Source organism: Eucyclogobius newberryi, unplaced genomic scaffold (assembly GCF_026437365.1).
Source record: "Eucyclogobius newberryi isolate DKJ021-1_F unplaced genomic scaffold, fEucNew1.0.hap1 SCAF_7, whole genome shotgun sequence".
Classification (NCBI taxonomy): domain Eukaryota; kingdom Metazoa; phylum Chordata; class Actinopteri; order Gobiiformes; family Gobiidae; genus Eucyclogobius; species Eucyclogobius newberryi.
This window is the reverse complement of record NW_027316389.1, coordinates 5,029,592-5,053,486: the sequence shown is the minus strand read 5'-3', so window position 1 is coordinate 5,053,486 and position 23,895 is coordinate 5,029,592. Positions and strand designations below refer to the sequence as shown.

The 23,895-nt window shown below is 45.9% G+C and overlaps 1 protein-coding gene across 1 annotated transcript in view; it reads right to left on the bottom strand.

The window, feature by feature from the left end:
* The window catches only part of met (MET proto-oncogene, receptor tyrosine kinase), a 101,613-nt gene that overhangs the window by 4,960 nt on the left and 72,758 nt on the right, over positions 1-23,895 (bottom strand). Inside the window, exons 4-10 of the mRNA XM_072435585.1 lie at positions 19,578-19,694; positions 19,296-19,469; positions 16,889-17,046; positions 15,472-15,586; positions 13,756-13,892; positions 10,985-11,149; positions 5,776-5,875 (exon numbers count right to left, since the gene is read on the bottom strand). Coding sequence (XP_072291686.1) covers positions 5,776-5,875; positions 10,985-11,149; positions 13,756-13,892; positions 15,472-15,586; positions 16,889-17,046; positions 19,296-19,469; positions 19,578-19,694 — 966 coding nt within the window. The remainder of the gene's footprint in view (positions 1-5,775; positions 5,876-10,984; positions 11,150-13,755; positions 13,893-15,471; positions 15,587-16,888; positions 17,047-19,295; positions 19,470-19,577; positions 19,695-23,895) is intronic.

Below are 23,895 nucleotides of genomic sequence, written 5' to 3'. Positions count from 1 at the left end.
TAACGTTAGCATACGTCATGTAGCTGAAGGTGTTAGCGTTAGCATACGTCATGTAGCTGAAGGTGTTAGCGTTAGCATACGTCATGTAGCTGAAGGTGTTAACGTTAGCATACGTCATGTAGCTGAAGGTGTTAGCGTTAGCATACGTCATGTAGCTGAAGGTGTTAGCGTTAGCATACGTCATGTAGCTGAAGGTGTTAACGTTAGCATGCGTCATGTAGCTGAAGGTGTTAGCCTTAGCATACGTTATGTAGCTGAAGGTGTTAGCCTTAGCATACGTCATGTAGCTGAAGGTGTTAGCGTTAGCATACGTCATGTAGCTGAAGGTGTTAGCGTTAGCATACGTCATGTAGCTGAAGGTGTTAGCATTAGCATACGTCATGTAGCTGAAGGTGTTAGCATTAGCATACGTCATGTAGCTGAAGGTGTTAACGTTAGCATGCGTCATGTAGCTGAAGGTGTTAGCGTTAGCATACGTTATGTAGCTGAAGGTGTTAGCCTTAGCATACGTCACGTAGCTGAAGGTGTTAGCGTTAGCATACGTCACGTAGCTGAAGGTGTTAGCGTTAGCATACGTCATGTAGCTGAATGTGTTAGCGTTAGCATACGTCATGTAGCTGAAGGTGTTAGCGTTAGCGTACGTCATGTAGCTGAAGGTGTTAGCATTAGCATACGTCATGTAGCTGAAGGTGTTAGCATTAGCATACGCCATGTAGCTGAAGGTGTTAGCGTTAGCATACGTACACCTATTCACCATGTTCTCTCATCTCTTATTATTTTAAACTGCATTTCAATGGATTAAATGTCTGTTCTTGGTCTTGGATTTTATCAAATACATTTATTCTTTATTCATTATATCTTTTATAATAACAAAAAAGCTACAAAAAAAAGCTAAATAACAATGAAACTGAAAAAAGTGACGTTATAAACTTTCAGTTAAAGGTAAAAAGTGACATTTCTGCACTTTTGTGATTAACTTCAACAGACATTTCACATTGTCTCATAATTAAACCTCAATTAAACACATTTTTAACACTTTTCAACATCGCTCAGCCTTAGTCTTGCGCAAATTTGGTGGCACAGACACATCAGCACATTACAAACACATTATATACACATTATATCCACATTTGGTCAGATTTGGTCATGTTCTGTAGTTTAATGGTCTGCCGCGACCCACAAAACATTTAACACAACTCGCTTAAACAATATTTCACCTATTTGCACTAAAATATTGTGCACATACGCGGCTAGTTATCTTGTGTTTACATTCGGCTGGGATTAAACGCGGGCGAGTTCCAAAATTGTGACCTGAAACTGAAGGAAACCATATCTCGTCTCACCGTTTAAGCTAAACATGCTTAAAATGTGAGATTCGAGTGTGGCACAAAACGGGAACAAAATGAACCACAGAAATGCAGGAATATCACTTCGTTTGGGGGATTAAACCACACTTTTTTGTCTTTTCTGTCTCTTTTTGAGGTCATTTAATAGCTTTACTTATCGCGTTCTCAAACTTTTGGCTATCCGAGTAGCACCAGAGCTACACCGGGTTTGAAACTGGACTTTTGCATTATTGTTCTAACCAAGAAACTATCCAAACGAGGACCAAAAAGTGGATAAAATGTACAATTGTTACATTCGGCTTGGATTAAACGCGGGCGAGTTCCAAATATGTGACCTGAAACTGAAGGAAACCGTACCTCGTCTCACCTTCGATATTAAGTCAAAGTGTATTTATGACTTTACTCTGAGCGCGCCTCGTGTCTGATTGTATTTTAAGTGTTGCCCAAATGGTCCTTAAATCAAATGATGGACGATGGTTCTGCCTGAACTGGACAGATTTCCCTCTCGGGTCGAGCGCGACGACAGGAAACAGCCCCGGCTCCTGTCTGCACCTTCAGCCACTTCCAACGACGAAACCGCACGCCCAATAACGTCTTTGTCAGCTGCGCGTTCCGACATCTGTTCGTCCGGGAATCGCATTAACCGAGTCCAAATCTGCGGCGCAACGATAAATGAGTGCGAATGTGCAAATTTGAAAAGGAAAAAAAAACGCGACTAAAAGCGCAGAGTCGGGTCGCGGGGCGAGTTCTGCTGAGGTCGCTTCTGGTTTGGTCCCGGTCACATTTCACGGAGCATCAGCTGAACGTGCTAAAAATGTGAGAGACGAGTGTGGCACAAAACGGGAACTAAATGAACCACAGAAATGCAGGAATTTCACTTCGTTTGGGGGATTAAACCACACTTTTCTGTCTTTTCTGTCTCTTTTTGAGGTCATTTAATAGCTTTACTTATAGCGGTTCTGGCTATCTGAGTAGCACCAGAGCTACACCGGGTTTGAAACTACCACTACAACTACTACTACTACTACTACTACTGCTACTACTGCTACTACTACTGCTACTACTACTACTGCTACTACTACTACTGCTACTACTACTACTACTACTACTACTACTACTACTACTGCTGCTGCTGCTGCTGCTACTACTACTACTACTACTACTACTACTACTACTGCTACTACTGCTACTACTAGTTACTGCTACTGCTAGTTACTACTACTACTACTACCGCTACTGCTACTACCACTATGCTACTACTGTTACTACTACTACTACTACTACTACTATTACTGCTACTGCTACTGCTACTACTGCTACTACTACTACTACTACTGCTACTACTACGGTTACTTATAGCGGTTCTCAAACTTTTGGCTGAGTAGCACCAGAGCTACACCGGGTTTGAATCCGGACTATTGCATTATTGTTCAAACCAAGAAACTATCCAAACGAAGGACCAAAAAGTGGATAAAATGTACAATCGTTAACAATTGTAATATTCTATAACTTCCTTGGGCGCCTCGGCCCTTTTGTCCTTCACGCTCTTTTCTCATTATAAGATCGATGGATGTGACGTTACGAGACGAGAAGAGCGTCCGCAGTCACACGGTTCACACACGATCGGTCCTGACCGCGCCCCGGCGTTTGTCCGAGCGACTGTCCGGCTCCGGCTCAAGTCGCAGAAGACGTGCTCGCCGCGTTTCGTTTGTGACTGAACGGAAGCGCTGCGAGGAGATGAAGTCCCGCCCTCCGCCGACACGTCCAGGATGCTAGCGAACGCTTGACAGAGACGCTGCGGACGCACGATTCCGGAACGTGACAGCTCGTCGTCGGTCGTGACACGCTTTTAAGTTCAATCCTCGTCCCTTAAGACCTTCCCCACGCTCAGAAACATGTGGAAGAGCAACTCATTATTTTACGAAATTGAAAAGTTCTTCTGCGATGAGACAAAACTCATCCTCTTTGTCCATATGAATCTCTTTGTGCTTCCTTTCTCTCGACCCGTCCTCAGCTCGGGTGCAGACGACAGCTCGGGTGCAGACCTCAGCTCGGGTGCAGACCTCAGCTCGGGTGCAGACGACAGCTCGGGTGCAGCCCTCAGCTCGGGTGCAGACCTCAGCTCGGGTGCAGACCTCAGCTCGGGTGCAGACCTCAGCTTGGGTGCAGACCTCAGCTCGGGTGCAGACGGCAGCTCGGGCTCGTCTCCAGGGCTGAGGTCATGTCTAAACCCTCGCGCTTTCGTCCATGTGTTCGAGCGATAATAACGCCATCGATCTGAGACTCTGCTGCCGTAGCGCGTTTCCCCCCTCGTCCCCCCGTCTCGACTTTCCCCATGTCAGCGCCGACCGCGGACGTCGCGGGGTCGGAAACGACAAAAACACATGTGCGAGGTCATTGTGATGCGGCTGTAAAAAGGGCGTCCAAACCCGAGCGTCAGGAAGTGAGTCTGCTCGTGTGAGAGTGAATGAAACGTAATACTGGTACTATCGATAATACATCTGTTTCTGTTACTACTGCTACTACTACTACTACTACTGCTACTACTACTGCTACTACTACTGCTACTGCTGCTACTGCTGCTACTACTGCTACTACTGCTGCTACTGCTACTACTGCTACTACTGCTACTACTGCTACTACTACTGCTACTACTACTACTACTACTACTACTACTACTACTACTACTACTACTACTACTACTACTACTACTACTACTACTGCTACTACTACTCGTCCATCATTCTTACTAATAAACGTAGGCAATGCGCGGATGTCCACACACAAGGCACTATTTAGGGTTCACGCCGGTCTGTCGCGCGCTCAAAACTAGCGCGCTCAAGACAAACGCGCTCAAGTCTAGCGCGCTCAAGACTAGCGCGCTCAAGACTAGCGCGCTCAAGACAAACGCGCTCAAGAGTAACGCTCTCAAAACTAGCGCGCTCAAGATTAGCGCGCTCAAAACTAACTCGCTCCAAAACTAGCGCGCTCAAGACTAGTGCGCTCAAGACAAACGCGCTCAAAACTAGCGCACTCAAAACTAGCACCCTCAAAACTAGCACGCTCAAAACTAGCATGCTCAAAACTTCCCACAATGCACCTTGAAACGCGCCACTGCGAGAGTCGTAGAAAAACAACAGCGACGGGTTCTTTAACTGGAAACAAAGCACCGTTGACTCGAGAACATAAACAAAAACGCTCTTAAAGAAACCGATGCGCCACTAAGTCGCTAGCGTTAGCCGCATACCTTAGCTTGAGATCAACATCACTGAACAAAAGTTGAACAATCCAGTCCTTTTGTTGTTTAACTTCAGATTTCGTGACTGATTATTAGTCCATAAATGTGTGCGCGATCAATATTTATGACAGAAATCCAGTTTTATCATATATAATATGAAGCACCACAGACGGAGTATACGACTGCTGCGCAAACATAAGATAACATGATGTCGTTCAGTCATAAATGCACGTTCAAGCCGGTCGTTATCCGCTCACACGTGATAAACTTCTTCTGGCGTGCATACCTGCTGTTTCTTTTACGGTCTACATCCTCCACACACTTCTTCTGTATTTTAAAGAAGAAGATGGTAAAGAAGAAGATGTGTGTTCTCTTGTGGGGAAGAGGTCAGTCATCTTCTGTAATCCTTTGTTTTAAATCCTTTTATTTCATTTGTTTTAAATGTTCTTTTATTGTTCTTTTGTCTGTATTTATCACTGTTATAATATTATACTTTTATGTCATGAATCTTTTTTTTTAATTACAAAACAGAGCAAAACATGACACATAGAGATAGCAAAAAATAGATAAATAATAATACAAATAAATGAAAAGAGTATCACATGACAATAAAATCTAATAATAAATAAATAAATCTCGGGAGTGTCCAACATAAACGAGTCCAAATGCCATTTTTTGTCGTTTTCTGTGAGAGAAAACATCACGATTTAACGATTACTAGTTTGAACTCCGATTATTGAGACCAAACAACAGAGAAAACTTGAATGTTTTTTCATTCTCGTGCTCTGACATGTGACTGTCCCACAGGGTTGTCACCAGCTTTACCAAACTGAACTCTCTGAAAATTAAATATGACAAAAAAACCAGCTAGTTATTTACGTATTTAAGTCTATTTTTTGTTAATTTTGCTCCTAACATTGTCACGATTATTATTTTTTGGTTCTTATGATTAAATTGTGGCCTGAATAATCACGATTATTGATTAACCCAATAATTTAGTCCATTATTATTGTGTCTGTCCAACCGCGGTTCAGTTTGTGTCATCCATTTTTTTGCTGCGGTCAGCGGGCTGTTCCTGAGATACATACGCTAAGTACAGACATGTGCAGTGGCAGATAGTGCGCTGACGTCTACGGACGCTCAAACATGGTCAAACACACACAGACACGCAGCGGTGGCATTTGTACTCACGACGTGGAAGACGTGCTGGTCGTGACTCGTGGTGAGAACCATCTCAGGCTGAAGTCCGGACTGGAGGAAGAAACCGTGAGCCGAGACGGTGCAGCCGCCACTGCAACACACAAAACGCCACACGTTTACGACACGCCACACGTTTACGACACGCCACACGTTAACGACACGCCACACGTTTACGACACGCCACACGTTTACGACACGCCACACGTTTATGACACGCCACACGTTTACAACACGCCACACGTTTACAACACGCCACACGTTTACAAAACGCCACACGTTTACGACACACATTTACAACACGCCACACGTTTACGACACGCCACACGTTTACGACACGCCACACGTTTACGACACGCCACACGTTTACGACACGCCACACGTTTACGACACGCCACACGTTTACAACGCGCCACACGTTTACAACACGCCACACGTTTACAACACGCCACACGTTTACGACACGCCACACGTTTATGACACGCCACACGTTTACAACACGCCACACGTTTACAACACGCCACACGTTTACAAAACGCCACACGTTTACGACACACATTTACAACACGCCACACGTTTACGACACGCCACACGTTTACGACACGCCACACGTTTACGACACGCCACACGTTTACAACGCGCCACACGTTTACAACACGCCACACGTTTACAACACGCCACACGTTTACGACACACCTTTACAACACGCAACACGTTTACGACACGCCACACGTTTACAACAGACGTTTACAACACGCCACACGTTTACGACACACGTTTACAACACGGCACACGTTTACAACACGCCACACGTTTACGACACGGCACACGTTTACGACATGCCACAAGTTTACAACACGGCACACGTTTACAACACGCCACACGTTTACGACACGGCACGCATTTACGACACGGCACGCGTTTACGACACGGCACGGGTTTACGACATGCCACACGCGTTTACGACACGGCGCGCGTTTACAACACGGCACGCGTTTACAACACGGCACGCGTTTACGACACGGCACGCGTTTACGACACGCCACACGTTTACGACACGCCACACGTTTACGACACGCCACACGTTTACGACACGCCACACGTTTACGACACGACATGTTTACGACACGCCACACGTTTACGACACGCCACACATTTACGACACGCCACACGTTTACGACACGCCACACGTTTACGACACGCCACACGTCTACGACACGCCACACGTTTACGACACGCCACACGTTTACAACACGCCACATGTTTACAACACGGCACACATTTACGACACGCCACACGTTTACAACACGGCACACCTTTACAACACGCCACACGTTTACGACACGCCACACGTTTACGACACGCCACACGTCTACGACACGCCACACGTTTACGACACGCCACACGTTTACAACACGCCACACGTTTACAACACGGCACACATTTACGACACGCCACACGTTTACAACACGGCACACATTTACGACACGCCACACGTTTACGACACGGCACGCGTTTACGACACGGCACGCGTTTACGACACGGGTTTACGACACGAGACACGTTTACGACACGGCACGCGTTTACGACACGGCACGCGTTTACGGCACGGGTTTACGACACGAGACACGTTTACGACATGCCACACGCGTTTACGACACGGCACACGTTTACAACACGCCACACGTTTACGACACGCCACACGATTACAACACGCCACACGTTTACAACACGGCACACATTTACGACACGCCGCACGTTTACAACACGGCACACATTTACAACACGCCACACGTTTACAACACGGCACGCGTTTACGACACGGCACACGTTTACGGCACGGGTTTACGACACGACACACGTTTACGACATACCACACGCGTTTACGACACGGCACACGTTTACAACACGCCACACGTTTACGACACGACACGTTTACGACACGACACCTGTTTACGACACGCCACACGTTTACGACACGCCACACGTTTACGACACGCCACACGTTTACAACACGACACACGTTTACGACACGCCACATGTTTACAACACGCCACACGTTTACAACACGCCACACGTTTACAACACGCCACACGTTTACGACACACATTTACAACACGCCACACGTTTACGACACGCCACACGTTTACAACAGACGTTTACAACACGCCACACGTTTACGACACACGTTTACAACACGGCACACATTTACAACACGCCACACGTTTACGACACGGCACACGTTTACGACATGCCACACGTTTACAACACGGCACACGTTTACAACACGCCACACGTTTACAACACGCCACACGTTTACGACACGGCACGGGTTTACGACACGGCACGCGTTTACGACACGGCACGGGTTTACGACATGCCACATGCGTTTACGACACGGCACGCGTTTACAACACGGCACGCGTTTACAACACGGCACGCGTTTACGACACGCCAAACGTTTACGACACGCCACACGTTTACGACACGGCACACGTTTACAACACGCCACGCGTTTACGACACGCCACACGTTTACGACACGCCACACGTTTACAACACGGCACACGTTTACGACACGCCACACGTTTACGACACGCCACACGTTTACGACACGCCACACGTCTACGACACGCCACACGTTTCCGACACGCCACACGTTTACAACACGCCACACGTTTACAACACGGCACACATTTACGACACGCCACACGTTTACAACACGGCACACATTTACGACACGCCACACGTTTACGACACGGCACGCGTTTACAACACGCCACACGTTTACGACACACATTTACAACACGCCACACGTTTACGACAAGCCACACGTTTACAACAGACGTTTACAACACGCCACACGTTTACGACACACGTTTACAACACGGCACACGTTTACAACACGCCACATGTTTACAACACGGCACACGTTTACGACATGCCACACGTTTACAACACGGCACACGTTTACGACATGCCACACGTTTACAACACGGCACACGTTTACAACACGCCACACGTTTACGACACGGCACGCATTTACGACACGGCACGCGTTTACGACACGGCACGGGTTTACGACATGCCACACGTTTACGACACACCACACGTTTACGACACGACATGTTTACGACACGCCACACGTTTACGACACGCCACACATTTACGACACGCCACACATTTACGACACGCCACACGTTTACGACACGCCACACGTTTACGACACGCCACACGTCTACGACACGCCACACGTTTACGACACGCCACACGTTTACAACACGCCACACGTTTACAACACGCCACACGTTTACAACACGGCACACATTTACGACACGGCACGCGTTTACGACACGGCACGCGTTTACGGCACGGGTTTACGACACGACACACGTTTACGACATGCCACACGCGTTTACGACACGGCACACGTTTACAACACGCCACACGTTTACGACACGACACACGTTTACGACACGACGCATGTTTACGACACGCCACACGTTTACGACACGCCACACGTTTACGTCACGCCACACATTTACAACACGCCACACGTTTACAACACGGCACGCGTTTACGACATGGCACGCGTTTACGACACGGCACGGGTTTACGACACGACACACGTTTACGACATGCCACACGCGTTTACGACACGGTGCGCGTTTACAAAACGGCACAGATTTACGACACGGCACATGTTTACGACACGGCACATGTTTACGACACGCCACACGTTTACGACACACCTCACGTTTACGACACGCCACGCGTTTACAACACGCCACACGTTTACAACACGCCACACGTTTACAACACGCCACACGTTTACAACACAGCGTTTGTAACATCAGTCTCAGAATTAAATATAAACAAAACTGACCAAAAATCAAGATAAAAGGAGTTTTGCTGCAGCGTCTGACCTTAAACACGCCCGGGGTCAGAAGGGTTAGACTTTGAGATCTAATGCTAATGCTAATGCTAATGCTAATTGCAACCATCACAATTTAAATCAACTACAGTGTTTTACTCCTGCAGTTTTGGTCGAAATCAAGGTTTTTTTCAAGTCCGATGCGTCTCCAAATGTGATAAAATGGTCCTGCTCCGTTTATTTGTCCTGTATTTGTCCACCGAGACCTGTTTTTGAGCTAAAATCCTGGCTCAGTCCTGGTTCGACCGTCTCCCGACCTCTCCAAGTGCAACATGACGCAACCAAAACCCAGAAGACGCAATGGAAATGGAAATGATTCAGAAAACATATGGATTTGGGTCGCGAAAAGAAAAAAAATGTGAGCAGAAGCTGCACTAGAGACAAAACCAGGACATTCTAAAACAGAACCAAGACAGAACCAGGACAGAACCAGGACTAAACCAGGACTAAACCAGGACAAAACCAGGACAAAACCAGGACCGAACCAGGACTAAACCAGGACAGAACCAGGACCAAACCAGGACTAAACCAGGACAAAACCAGGACCGAACCAGGACTAAACCAGGACAGAACCAGGACAGAACCAGGACAAAACCAGGACCGAACCAGGACCGAACCAGGACTAAACCAGGACTAAACCAGGACAAAACCAGGACAAAACCAGGACAAAACCAGGACCGAACCAGGACTAAACCAGGACTAAACCAGGACAAAACCAGGACTGAACCAGGACTAAACCAGGACTAAACCAGGACCAAACCAGGACTAAACCAGGACAGAACCAGGACAAAACCAGGACAAAACCAGGACCGAACCAGGACTAAACCAGGACAGAACCAGGACTAAACCAGGACAAAACCAGGACAGAACCAGGACAAAACCAGGACAGAACCAGGACCGAACCAGGACCAAACCAGGACTAAACCAGGACTAAACCAGGACTAAACCAGGACTAAACCAGGACTAAACCAGGACTAAACCAGGACTAAACCACACAGACAGAACCACGGATAAACCTTTAATGTGAATTGAAGACTTAACTAAGACTAAACTGGCACTAAAACTGCACTAAACCAGAACCAAACAAGGACCAAACCAATATTAAATAAGACTAAACTAGCATTAAAACAGGATTACAAAGATGTAAATTAAAATAAAGGATGTATCTTTTGTTTGGTTCCTGATTAAACCCTGGTTTTGTGGGACCAGGTTTTGTGTCTGGATCCAGTCTTTGGGAGGCGTCTGGGGAGAGGGAGGGTGCGTTCCTGACCTGACGAAGGACCTGGACGGCTGGATGCTGTTGATGATGGGGTCTTGGTTGTAGGAGAAGGGTTTGGGGGCTCTGACCTCCACGTGGTCCAGGCTGAACCGGACCACTTCCTGTGAGGGGCGGGGCTGAGCGGGCGTCTTACAGGTTACCATGGACGACGACAGGCTGCGGGAGGGAGAAGAAGAGGAAGCCATGTTTGTAGTTCTATAGCAATGACCCGAGAATCTGAAAAACCCTCGTCATTTTCCAACTTTTTTTACTCATTCTGTGTTTTAATAGTGATTTTCCACATTTTAATGAGCAATAAAAGTGTTTCTTTTGTCCAAACTACAGTGTTATACAAAAACAAAAAGAACAGGACTAAACAAGGACTAGAAAAGGACAAAACGAGGACTAGAAAAGGACTAAACAAGGACTAGAAAAGGACTAAACAAGGACTAGAACAGGACTAAACATGGACAAAACGAGGACTAGAACAGGACTAAACATGGACTAGAACAGGACTAAACATGGTCTAGAACAGGACTAAACAAGGACTAGAACAGGACTAAACAAGGACAAAACGAGGACTAAACATGGACTAGAACAGGACTAAACATGGACTAGAACAGGACTAAACATGGTCTAGAACAGGACTAAACAAGGACAAGAACAGGACTAAACATGGTCTAGAACAGGACTAAACAAGGACTAGAACAGGACTAAACAAGGACTAGAACAGGACTAAACAAGGACAAAACGAGGACTAAACATGGACTAGAACAGGACTAAACATGGACTAGAACAGGACTAAACATGGTCTAGAACAGGACTAAACAAGGACAAGAACAGGACTAAACATGGTCTAGAACAGGACTAAACAAGGACTAGAACAGGACTAAACAAGGACTAGAACAGGACTAAACAAGGACCAAACGAGGACTAGAACAGGACTAAACATGGACTAGAACAGGACTAAACATGGACTAGAACAGGACTAAACAAGGACAAGAACAGGACTAAACCTGGACTAGAACAGGACTAAACAAGGACAAAACGAGGACTAGAACAGGACTAAACATGGACTAGAACAGGACTAAACAAGGACTAGAACAGGACTAAACATGGACTAAACAAGGACTAGAACAGGACTAAACAAGGACAAAACGAGGACTAGAACAGGACTAAACATGGACTAGAACAGGACTAAACAAGGACTAGAATAGGACTAAACAAGGACTAAACAAGGACTAGAACAGGACTAAACATGGACTAAACAAGGACTAGAACAGGACTAAACAAGGACAAAACGAGGACTAGAACAGGACTAAACATGGACTAGAACAGGACTAAACAAGGACTAGAACAGGATTAAACAAGGACTAGAACAGGACTAAACAAGGACTAGAACAGGATAAAAACATGGACTAGAACAGGACTAAACAAGGACTAGAACAGGATAAAAACATGGACTAGAACAGGACTAAACAAGGACTAGAACAAGACTAAACAAGGACTAGAACAGGACTAAACATGGACTAGAACAGGACTAAACAAGGACTAGAACAGGATAAAAACATGGACTAGAACAGGACTAAACAAGGACTAGAACTGGACTAAACAAGGACTAGAACAGGACTAAACAAGGACTAGAACAGGACAAAACAAGGACTAGAACAGGACTAAACAAGGACTAGAACAGGACTAAACAAGGACTAGAACAGGACTAAACTAGAACAGGACTAAACAAGGACTAGAACAGGACTAAACTAGAACAGGACTAAACAAGGACTAGAACAGGATAAAAACATGGACTAGAACAGGACTAAACAAGGACTAGAACAAGACTAAACAAGGACTAGAACAGGACTAAACATGGACTAGAACAGGACTAAACAAGGACTAGAACAGGATAAAAACATGGACTAGAACAGGACTAAACAAGGACTAGAACTGGACTAAACAAGGACTAGAACAGGACTAAACAAGGACTAGAACAGGACAAAACAAGGACTAGAACAGGACTAAACAAGGACTAGAACAGGACTAAACAAGGACTAGAACAGGACTAAACTAGAACAGGACTAAACAAGGACTAGAACAGGACTAAACTAGAACAGGACTAAACAAGGACTAGAACAAAAACTGAAAGGAAAGAAAAGTTAGTTTTCTGGTGATGCATGACAGTAATGTAAGAAGTGCACAGCCAAAGCTACTAAACGTATAAAATGTACTAATATTGATCTATTTTATGTTAAAAATCATGCTCTTTTTCCAGTTACTCAGAATCGAACTGTGACATAAGTAGATCCATTTTGAAAAGTGGCTACACGACATTTTAGAACAAAACGTGCGTCAAATAATCACGACTAAGTTCAGGGATGTGGGCGGGGCTAGGGGGTAAGTGAAAACAGGACTTTTTCGAGCACTCGAGCTTCAGTTCCGGGACAAAACAGGATGAACTCAAACCTGCAGGAATCAATGAAAATAATAATAATAATCAGTGGAAAATGTCAGTTAGTTTGGTCTAACAAACATTGAATGAACAACTTACATATGCAAATGAGCAGCTAGTCACAGTAAAAGCATTATTTATATTTGTTTTGTACGTTTGTAGCTGCGATTAGTGCCTCGTTAACTCGTCTGTTCCTCGTTAACTCGTCTGTTGCTCCTTAACTCGTCTGTTACTCGTTAACTTGTCTGTTCCTCGTTAACTCTGTTCCTCGTTAACTCTGTTCCTCGTTAAGGTGTCTGTTCCTCGTTAACTCTGTTCCTCGTTAAGGCGCTCTCACCTCTGTATCTTGCACACGCCTTTGCCCACAGTCACTTCCCTCTTGTTTCCCGAGTCCAAGAACGCTCCGCGGATCGTCAGCATCGTGCTCCCGGATTTAGGCCCGAACGTGGGGAAGAGGTCAGTGATGACGGGCACCTGGAGGAAACCAAAACGGAACAAAGAGACTAGATCAGGACTAAACAAGGACTAGAACAGGACTAAACAAGGACTAAACCAGGACTAGAACAGGACTAAGCCAGGACTAGAACAGGACTAAACATGGACTAGAACAGGACTAAACGAGGACTAGAACAGGACTAAACATGGACTAGAACAGGACTAAACAAAGACTAGAACAGGACTAAACGAGGACTAGAACAGGACTAAATAAGGACTAGAACAGGACTAAACATGGACTAGAACAGGACTAAACAAGGACTAGAACAGGACTAAACAAAGACTAGAACAGGACTAAACAAGGACTAGAACAGGACTAAACAAGGTCTAGAACAGGACTAAACAAGGACGAGAACTGGACTAAACATGGACTAGAACAGGACTAAACAAGGACTAGAACAGGACTAAACAAGGACTAGAACAGGACTAAACATGGACTAGAACAGGACTAAACAAAGACTAGAACAGGACTAAACGAGGACTAGAACAGGACTAAATAAGGACTAGAACAGGACTAAACAAGGACTAGAACAGGACTAAACAAAGACTAGAACAGGACTAAACAAGGACTAGAACAGGACTAAACAAGGTCTAGAACAGGACTAAACATGGACTAGAACAGGACTAAACAAGGACTAGAACAGGACTAAACATGGACTAGAACAGGACTAAACAAGGACTAGAACAGGACTAAACAAAGACTAGAACAGGACTAAACAAGGACTAGAACAGGACTAAACAAGGTCTAGAACAGGACTAAACATGGACTAGAACAGGACTAAACAAAGACTAGAACAGGACTAAACGAGGACTAGAACAGGACTAAAGAAGGTCTAGAACAGGACTAAACAAGGACTAGAACAGGACTAAACAAAGACTAGAACAGGACTAAACAAGGACAAGAACAGGACTAAACGAGGACTAAAACAGAACTAAACAAGGACTAGAACAGGACTAAACAAGGACTAGAACAGGACTAAACACGGACTAGAACAGGACTAAACAAAGACTAGAACAGGACTAAACAAAGACTAGAACAGGACTAAACGAGGACAAGAACAGGACTAAATAAGGACTAGAACAGGACTAAACATGGACTAGAACAGGACTAAACAAGGACTAGAACAGGACTAAACGAGGACTAAAACAGAACTAAGCAAGGACTAGAACAGGACTAAACAAGGACTAGAACAGGACTAAACAAGGACTAGAACAGGACTAAACAAGGACTAAAACAGAACTAAACAAGGACTAGAACAGGACTAAACGAGGACTAGAACAGGACTAAACAAGGACAAGAACAGGACTAAATATGGACTAAACAAGGCCAAAACGAGGTCTAGAACAGGACTAAACAAGGACTAGAACAGGACTGAACGAGGACTAGAACAGGACTAAACCAAGTCCACATCAGGTCTAAAATGAGCTCAATTTAGGCCCAAATAACGACGAGTGAGAATCGCAGCCTCGGACTCAGACTCAGGTTCTTGGTTCAGTCCTGCTTTAGTCTCACCCAAGCACCTGCGTCTGATCTCTAAAACTCCTAGCTATATCTCACCCCGAACGTAAACCCGTCCATCGTGGCCACCCTGGCGCCACTCGTCACTTTCACGTCTCCGTTTTTCACGGTGAAATTCCCGCTGAAAACCGGCGTACACTGCAGCTCTGTCCACCTAAAAAACACCAGAACAATTGCATTACTCCCGCACATTAACGACCAATTCAGCTCGTTTGCCGCCGCGATTGGATAACTGAGCGGGAGAATGCCCCGTTGTGTTTCGGGATGGCGGGCGAGAGGGCGGGGCGGGGGGGCGCGGGAGCTGAGTCGGTGGATTCTTCCCACTCATTTTGGAGTTAGCGGAGTCATGTGATCGAACAGAACGAGGAAGTGCAGGTCAACAGCATTTAGCCGCTCACAAAAGGACGAGTGTTTGACGAGCGCAACGGAGAGGAATACAGTAAGAACGCCGCTGCGGAAAACACACAAACAAACAACGATATTAGTTAGCTTTAGCGTGACGGCACAACTCATTCTAGGCTGAAAGACTTGCGAAAAACGCTTATAAAAACTCATCGTGGTGATTACTTTGGTCGCTCGGACTGTATTAGGAAATAGAGCGACACGTGTGGAGCTGCGAAGAGTTTAACACGAGTTCTGTTCATGGTAAAAATAAAGATACAGCAACTTTTAAACGAGACGTCGAGTGAACTTCCTGGGTGACCAGACGTCCCCCTGTCCCGTAACGGTCCCAGTTTTGTGCCCTGTGTCCCACGTCTCAAGCAGATCCATCCAAAACCACGGATTCGTCCCAGTTTTACACGAGACATGGCCTAGTGTCTAAATTTGAAACCATTTTGAGACAGTCCAACAGTAAAAACGGGGAAATTGTGTTGTTTTTTTGGCCAAAATAGAGACAATCTGGCTTTAGAATGATCAGAAGGTTAAAAATGCACTCATATCTACTGACAAAAGTCTCTCAATTATTATAAACTGAGTGTGAATGGGCCGAGGGCATAAAAACGTACTTAAATACCAGCACGCTACCCCCGATTTCATTAAGTCAAGTGAATTTACTGGGTGACCAGACGTCCCCCTGTCCCGTAATGGTCCCAGTTTTGCGCCCTCTGTCCCACGTCTCAAGCAGATCCATCCAAAACCACGTATTCGTCCCAGTTTTACACGAGACATGGCCTAGTGTCTAAATTTGAGACAGTCCAACAGTAAAAACGGGGAAATAGTGTTGTTTTTTTGGCTAAAATAGAGAAAATCTGGCTTTAGAATGATCAGAAGGTTAAAAATGCACTCATATCTACTGACAAAAGTCTCTCAATTATTATAAACTGGGCCGAGGGCATAAAAACGTACTCAAATACCCGCACGTTACCCCCGATTTCATTGATTTCGCACCGACGCGTTGCCGCGACTACGCCCTCATACATTCATCCCGCCCCAACGTCATTTCAAAGCGCCCGACCTGTTGACGCCGCCGTGCCGGTCCAGCTTGCACGAGGCCCCGCCCACTTCCACGCTGACCATGGACGGCCGGAAGTTGCCCGTCTTGTCGAAGCCGAAGTTCCGCCCGCAGACGGTGAGGGCCGTGGCGCCGCGCACCGGAGCGCTGCTGGGCCAGAACTGAGGGACGAGAGCAGAGAGGGTCAGAGAGGTCGACGGTTCAAGTCCCCGAAGACGCCAACGAGACCGCGGCACCGGAGCGGGTCGAGAGGGCACTCGGGACTCTGCGGCGACGCTCCGGTCACAGTCGAGTGCTCCTCTTTACCGCCCACTCTTCTCTTTTTCGTTCTTTTCACCCTGTAGTTGATGTTAAAGTGCATAAAACGGGCGTAATATCTGTGGTAAATAATCATCACGTCATCTTTATCGGGCGTGTTGGAACGGGACGTCACGGTCGGCGAACGCGGGGCAGATTTCCACACCGATTTACTAGAAGCGACAAGTGAAAATGTGGCTAAGGTTTCCCACGAAGACGAGTCTAAACGTGAGGAGATCGGGTCGCCACTGGAGTCTCTAAAAACACCTTCGTTCTCTCTCTCTCTTTATTCTGCCGTGTTTAGTTTTTTTGTTCAGCTGAATGTTCACGATTCTCGTCCTTTTCTCTCTTTGAACATCTCGCACTGCTTTCTACCACTAACTAACTTATATTTATGACTCAAAGTGCCTTGAAGTTTGGACCAAATGGGGCTTAAATGCTGGATAAAAAGTGACTTGATTTGACTGGATTTCTTTGTGTTGTGTTCTATGAAAAAAGATAATTAAGATAAATAAATTGGTATTGTGTGGCATATGTTTGATATTTAACATATGAAATACGTTAAATATGTTATGTGAAGTTAGAAAGAGAAACACAAGTGATGGTTTAGCTCGTTAGCATCAAACGTTAGCATCAAAAGTTAGCGTCAAACTGAGTTGTTTTAGGTCTTACTCTGCTCAAGGGTAGTTTTTTTTTATGGATATTGAGGAAGTATTTATCAGAAACAGTTTATACTTCATCCAATTGAACGAAAGCTTTGTCCTAATTCTGGTTTCCATGGCAACTTCAGCATTTGTGCCAAACTGGAAATGGGACAGTCCTGTTGTACTTTTGTATATCATCAGTACTTCAATCATAGCACTTGCAGTGGCAGTAGTAGTACTTGCAGTGGCAGTAGTAGTACTTGCAGTGACAGTAGTAGTACTTGCAGTGACAGTAGTAGTACTTGCAGTGGCAGTAGTAGTACTTGCAGTGGCAGTAGTAGTACTTGCAGTGGCATTAGTAGTATTTGCAGTGGCAGTAGTAGTACTTGCAGTGGCAGTAGTAGTACTTGCAGTGGCAGTAGTAGTACTTGCAGTGGCAGTAGTAGTATTTGCAGTGGCAGTAGTAGTATTTGCAGTGGCGGTAGTAGTATTTGCAGTGACAGTAGTAGTACTTGCAGTGACAGTAGTAGTACTTGCAGTGACAGTAGTAGTACTTGCAGAGGCAGTAGTAGTACTTGCAGTGACAGTAATAGTACTTGCAGTGGCAGTAGTAGTATTTGCAGTGGCAGTAGTAGTACTTGCAGTGGCAGTAGTAGTACTTGCAGTGGCAGTATTAGTACTTGCAGTGGCAGTAGTAGTACTTACAGTGGCAGTAGTAGTATTTGCAGTGGCAGTAGTAGTACTTGCAGTGACAGTAGTAGTACTTGCAGTGGCAGTAGTAGTACTTGCAGTGACAGTAGTAGTACTTGCAGTGACAGTAGTAGTACTTGCAGAGGCAGTAGTAGTACTTGCAGTGACAGTAATAGTACTTGCAGTGGCAGTAGTAGTATTTGCAGTGGCAGTAGTAGTACTTGCAGTGGCAGTAGTAGTACTTGCAGTGGCAGTATTAGTACTTGCAGTGGCAGTAGTAGTACTTACAGTGGCAGTAGTAGTATTTGCAGTGGCAGTAGTAGTACTTGCAGTGGCAGTAGTAGTATTTGCAGTGGCAGTAGTAGTACTTGCAGTGGCAGTAGTAGTATTTGCAGAGGCAGTAGTAGTACTTGCAGTGGCAGTAGTAGTATTTGCAGTGGCAGTAGTAGTACTTGCAGTGGCAGTAGTAGTATTTGCAGAGGCAGTAGTAGTACTTGCAGTGGCAGTAGTAGTATTTGCAGTGGCAGTAGTAGTACTTGCAGTGGCAGTAGTAGTATTTGCAGAGGCAGTAGTAGTACTTGCAGTGGCAGTAGTAGTACTTGCAGTGGCAGTAGTAGTACTTGCAGTGGCAGTAGTAGTACTTACAGTGGCAGTAGTAGTATTTGCAGTGGCAGTAGTAGTACTTGCAGTGGCAGTAGGAGTATTTGCAGTGGCAGTAGTAGTACTTGCAGTGGCAGTAGTAGTATTTGCAGAGGCAGTAGTAGTACTTGTATTTGCACCTTGGTGATCAGGGGAGCGCAGTATTCCTGGCTCCACTCCGCAGACGTACACTGGCTGGACCTCGTGCAGCGGCCGTCGCACCAGCCGCACTCCGTCACCCTCGACGACAGCAAACAGGAAGTGCAAGTGGTCAGCTGATCGCAGCCCGGGCCAATCAGAGGCACCGACGTGATCTGCACCAAAACAAACACATGCACTGAATAACGTCATGTACAAATGTTGCAACTGTGGATTCAGCCCGTCACACTGCTGTTTCTGCCCTTGTGGTCACTTAGTTGTACCTTGTTGCCGGTGGCGACGAGGAGCCGGCCCTGGTCCAGGAGGAGGAGGCTGGACGTGACCGGCCCGGAATCCAGAGCGATGTTAACGTGAGGAGCCGAGGAGCGCGAGAACAGGATCTGAAACAGACACGGCAGATGCTGAAACCGGCGAGCGGACGAGACGGGCTCCCCCTAGTGGTCACGAGCGGACGAGACCGGCTCCCCCTAGTGGTCACGAGAGGACAAGACGGGCTCCCCCTAGTTGTCCCGAGCGGACCAGACGGGCTCCCCCTAGTGGTCACGAGAGGACGAGACGGGCTCCCCCTAGTGGTCACGAGAGGACGAGACGGGCTCCCCCTAGTGGTCACGAGAGGACCAGACGGGCTCCCCCTAGTGGTCACGAGAGGACGAGACGGGCTCCCCCTAGTGGTCACGAGAGGACGAGACGGGCTCCCCCTAGTGGTCACGAGAGGAGCAGACGGGCTCCCCCTAGTGGTCACGAGAGGACGAGACGGGCTCCCCCTAGTGGTCACGAGAGGACCAGACGGGCTCCCCCTTGTGGTCACGAGAGGACGAGACAGGCTCCCCCTAGTGGTCACGAGAGGACGAGACGGGCTCCCCCTAGTGGTCACGAGAGGACGAGACGGGCTCCCCCTAGTGGTCACGAGAGGACCAGACGGGCTCCCCCTTGTGGTCACGAGAGGACGAGACGGGCTCCCCCTAGTGGTCACGAGCGGACCAGACGGGCTCCCCCTAGTGGTCACGAGAGGACCAGACGGGCTCCCCCTAGTGGTCACGAGCGGACCAGACGGGCTCCCCCTAGTGGTCACGAGCGGACCAGACGGGCTCCCCCTAGTGTTTTTTTTTTCACCCATTTTATTTTTTATTAGAACGTAGTACAGCAAAAGTATAACATCAACAACAGAAAGAAACACAAAACGCCACAAAGAACGAGCAGGACCAGGGAGAACATAAGGGAACTAAAGGTATAAAAGTAGAACATAAGGGAACTAAAGGTATAAAAGTAGAACATAAGGGAACTAAAGGTATAAAAGTAGAACATAAGGGAACTAAAGGTATAAAAGTAGAACATAAGGGAACTAAAGGTATAAAAGTAGAACATAAGGGAACTAAAGGTATAAAAGTAGAACATAAGGGAACTAAAGGTATAAAAGTAGAACATAAGGGAAGTGGCATAAGTGAAAAAAGTTAAAAAAAAAAAAAAAAAGGAATTAGAGCATTTTAAGATCTGAATAATTGTCCAATTTTGTCCATTTAAAAAAAAAAAAAAAATCAGTCTATTTTTAAGTTGAGTCTTGTTCCCAGCGGTTCCAGAGGTATCCATCCACTGTTTCCATGGTGAGGGTTTTGAGGCCCAAGCACATGATTTTAATGACTTTATTTGAGCGGGACGGTGGTGTCAAAAACAATCTGCGTCTGCCTTATTACTTCCCGTCCGGTGTTTTTGTGCAATACCATGTCCCAAAACACAAAATCACGGCGCTTGCTTTCCCCGCACGTATTGAATCTAACACGGAGTCGAGGAAGAAAAGAAACAACAACAAAACTTAAAACCAGCCAAACCCAATGTATTAAATAAATAGAGGGTAAAACGTGGTGTAGTGCCCAACAACAAACTGGGACTAAAACAGGTCTAAACTGGGCCTAAAACAGGTCCAAACTGGGACTAAAACAGGTCTAAACTAGGACTAAAACGGGTCTAAACTGGGACTAAAACAGGTCCAAACTGGGACTAAAACAGGTCTAAACTGGGCCGAAAACGGGTCCAAACTGGGACTAAAACAGGCCTAAACAGGTCATTTTAGTTCAAAGTTCAGGTTTAGGCCTGATTTGACTTGTTTTTACCATTTTATCCTTTCCAAACGTTGCATTCCGCGGCTAATTATCGTCACTTCTATTATCACGTGTAAACGATTCGACCCATTAACCTTTCGCCACCTGCGCCTTTGAATGACTCCACTTTGTTTCATTGTTTCAAGTGAAGAAAGACCTGTCAGACCCTCGCGCTGGCTTCCTCATCCGGATGACTCCCTTTCGCTCTCTCGCTCTCCTCCCTCCTCCCTCCCTCCCTCCTCCCTCCCTCCTCCCTCCCTCGCTCCCTCCCTCCTCCCTCCCTCCTCCCTCCTCGCTCCCTCCCTCCTCCCTCCCTCCTCCCTCCCTCCCTCCCTCCCTCCTCCCTCCCTCCTCCCTCCTCCCTCCCTCCTCCCTCCCTCCCTCCTCCCTCCCTCCTCCCTCCCTCCCTCCCTCCTCCCTCCCTCCCTCTCTCCATCGGGAGCTGATACAATACTTAACTCGAGCGTGACATTAGCGAAACAGAGGAGCAGTTTGTGTAGCGGGAAACGCCACATTATTCATATTAGACACATTATAGAGGCAGACAAAAAGCCTCAGTCAGACGGAGAGAGAGGGAGAAAGAAGGAGTGAGACGGAGGGAGAGAGCGGGAATGAGAGAGGAAGAGGAGATGCTCTATGTGAAGAGGTGAAGGCCAGTGAAAATCCAGACGGTTGGAGGCCGAGACGTCAAGATTGTCAGGTTGAATCGCAATATGATTGTTTTAGAAGCAAAGTTAAGCATTTTTTGGGAGATGTACGGCCCAAAAATAGAGCTAAATGTAAAGAACTGTATCTAATCTGGCTGTTTTTGTCACATTTTACTTTATTCTGTCTTTCGTTTGACGCTGCGACGTTCCAGAAATCAAGAGAATACACGACAGTATTTGATCGTTTTGCATTAGTGAGAAATAAATGCATAAAAAACGGCAAAACAACCATTAAGTTTTGATGTTTTAATCTTATGTTGCTGTTTTTAACCTAACGCTATTATTTCTTCAAACTTTATTTAGTCTTTTTGGTTTAATTCCATTTCTTTTGCGAGGGCGACCTGTCTGTAACTGTTCACTTTTAAAATGTCTTTAAAACAGTTAAAGACATTTTCACTGAGAGACGCCGGAACAAACGTGTTTAAAATGACACGAATGCGACATTAAGAGGCACAAACGGCGTTCTGGAGAGTGACACGCCCTCACAGGGACCAGCCCGCAACGTTTCAGACCAGTGCGACGAGTGTTCCAAGCTGTGGGAGCAGCTTGACTCATGGACCGTGTCAGAACGTGTTACAAGAGACATTTGAATGCAGATAGTCAGTGTTCCGTCACTAAATTATACATTTTTAAAGTATTTTTCACTGTGTAACTAAAGATCCGCACTAAACGCAAAGGGGCGGGGCCTGTCACAAACAGTGCAAAACACAAACAACTCCTGACAATGGTTTGAAAAAAAGGTCGTGTTCCTCATGTTTGCTGTTTTCCAGAGCAAAGACTCAGGGACATAAAATGGTCGACAGTAAAATAGAGTTGAAAACATAAAAACCACAAACCGAAACTCGTCTGGTCTTTTGCACGAGGTTTGGTCTTTGCTCAATTTGTTTTGCAAATCTTGAGGGGCACCAGCCAAATTTAACGGGAAAACCCACAAGTGACTAAACCAGGGCTCAAATACTCCACCCGCCGGGAGAAGATTCTATTATATCATAGTTGTTGTTCTTCTTAAAGCACTTCTGTTGAACACCAAAGCTTCATGTTTTATGACTTCAATATCACACGAACGAGAAAGACACAAAGAACAAAGATCACAACAATCAGACTCCAGACACACAACGAGTCGGATCGCATTTCTGCACCATTGTCAGACACTTGTTCAACTCATAACCGACTGTGTACACTTGAGGCGACTGCGCTCCGGTTATACTCCGGAAAATACGGTATTTAAAATCAGTGACATTCATATCAAATTATAGAAAAAAAAGAATAAACACCAAAGTATTTTAATGGATTTATCACTCATCATAATTACACCTTTAATGGGCTTGAAATCTATGTAATGTATTTTAATTAAAAACCTCAATTTAATATAGAAATACTAATAAAGCAAGTCAACTATAATGAAATAATTGTTCATAGCACCTCTAATTTTAATTAATATTTTATCAGATGTTTTCTGTTTAATTATTATTTTTAATTAATTGTATTACCGTAAACATAATACACACTATTCTGACTTAGCATGTCTCTGTTAGCTCCATTATTGACGGTCGAAAATAACAATGAAAACTGCTAACGATTCATGATCCAGGAACATCGACGGGGACCAGGCACATTCCTGCCGCGCGGCGTTCACTGCATCTTTGTCTCGCTCGCCCGTAAACGCTGCACAGTTGTTGCATTTTCACGCTTTTCGTCTCGATTCTCACTGAAATTCCTCTCTCGCCCCTCAACTCTCTCTTTCTCTCTCTCTCACTACAGCCCTCTCTCCTGTTTCC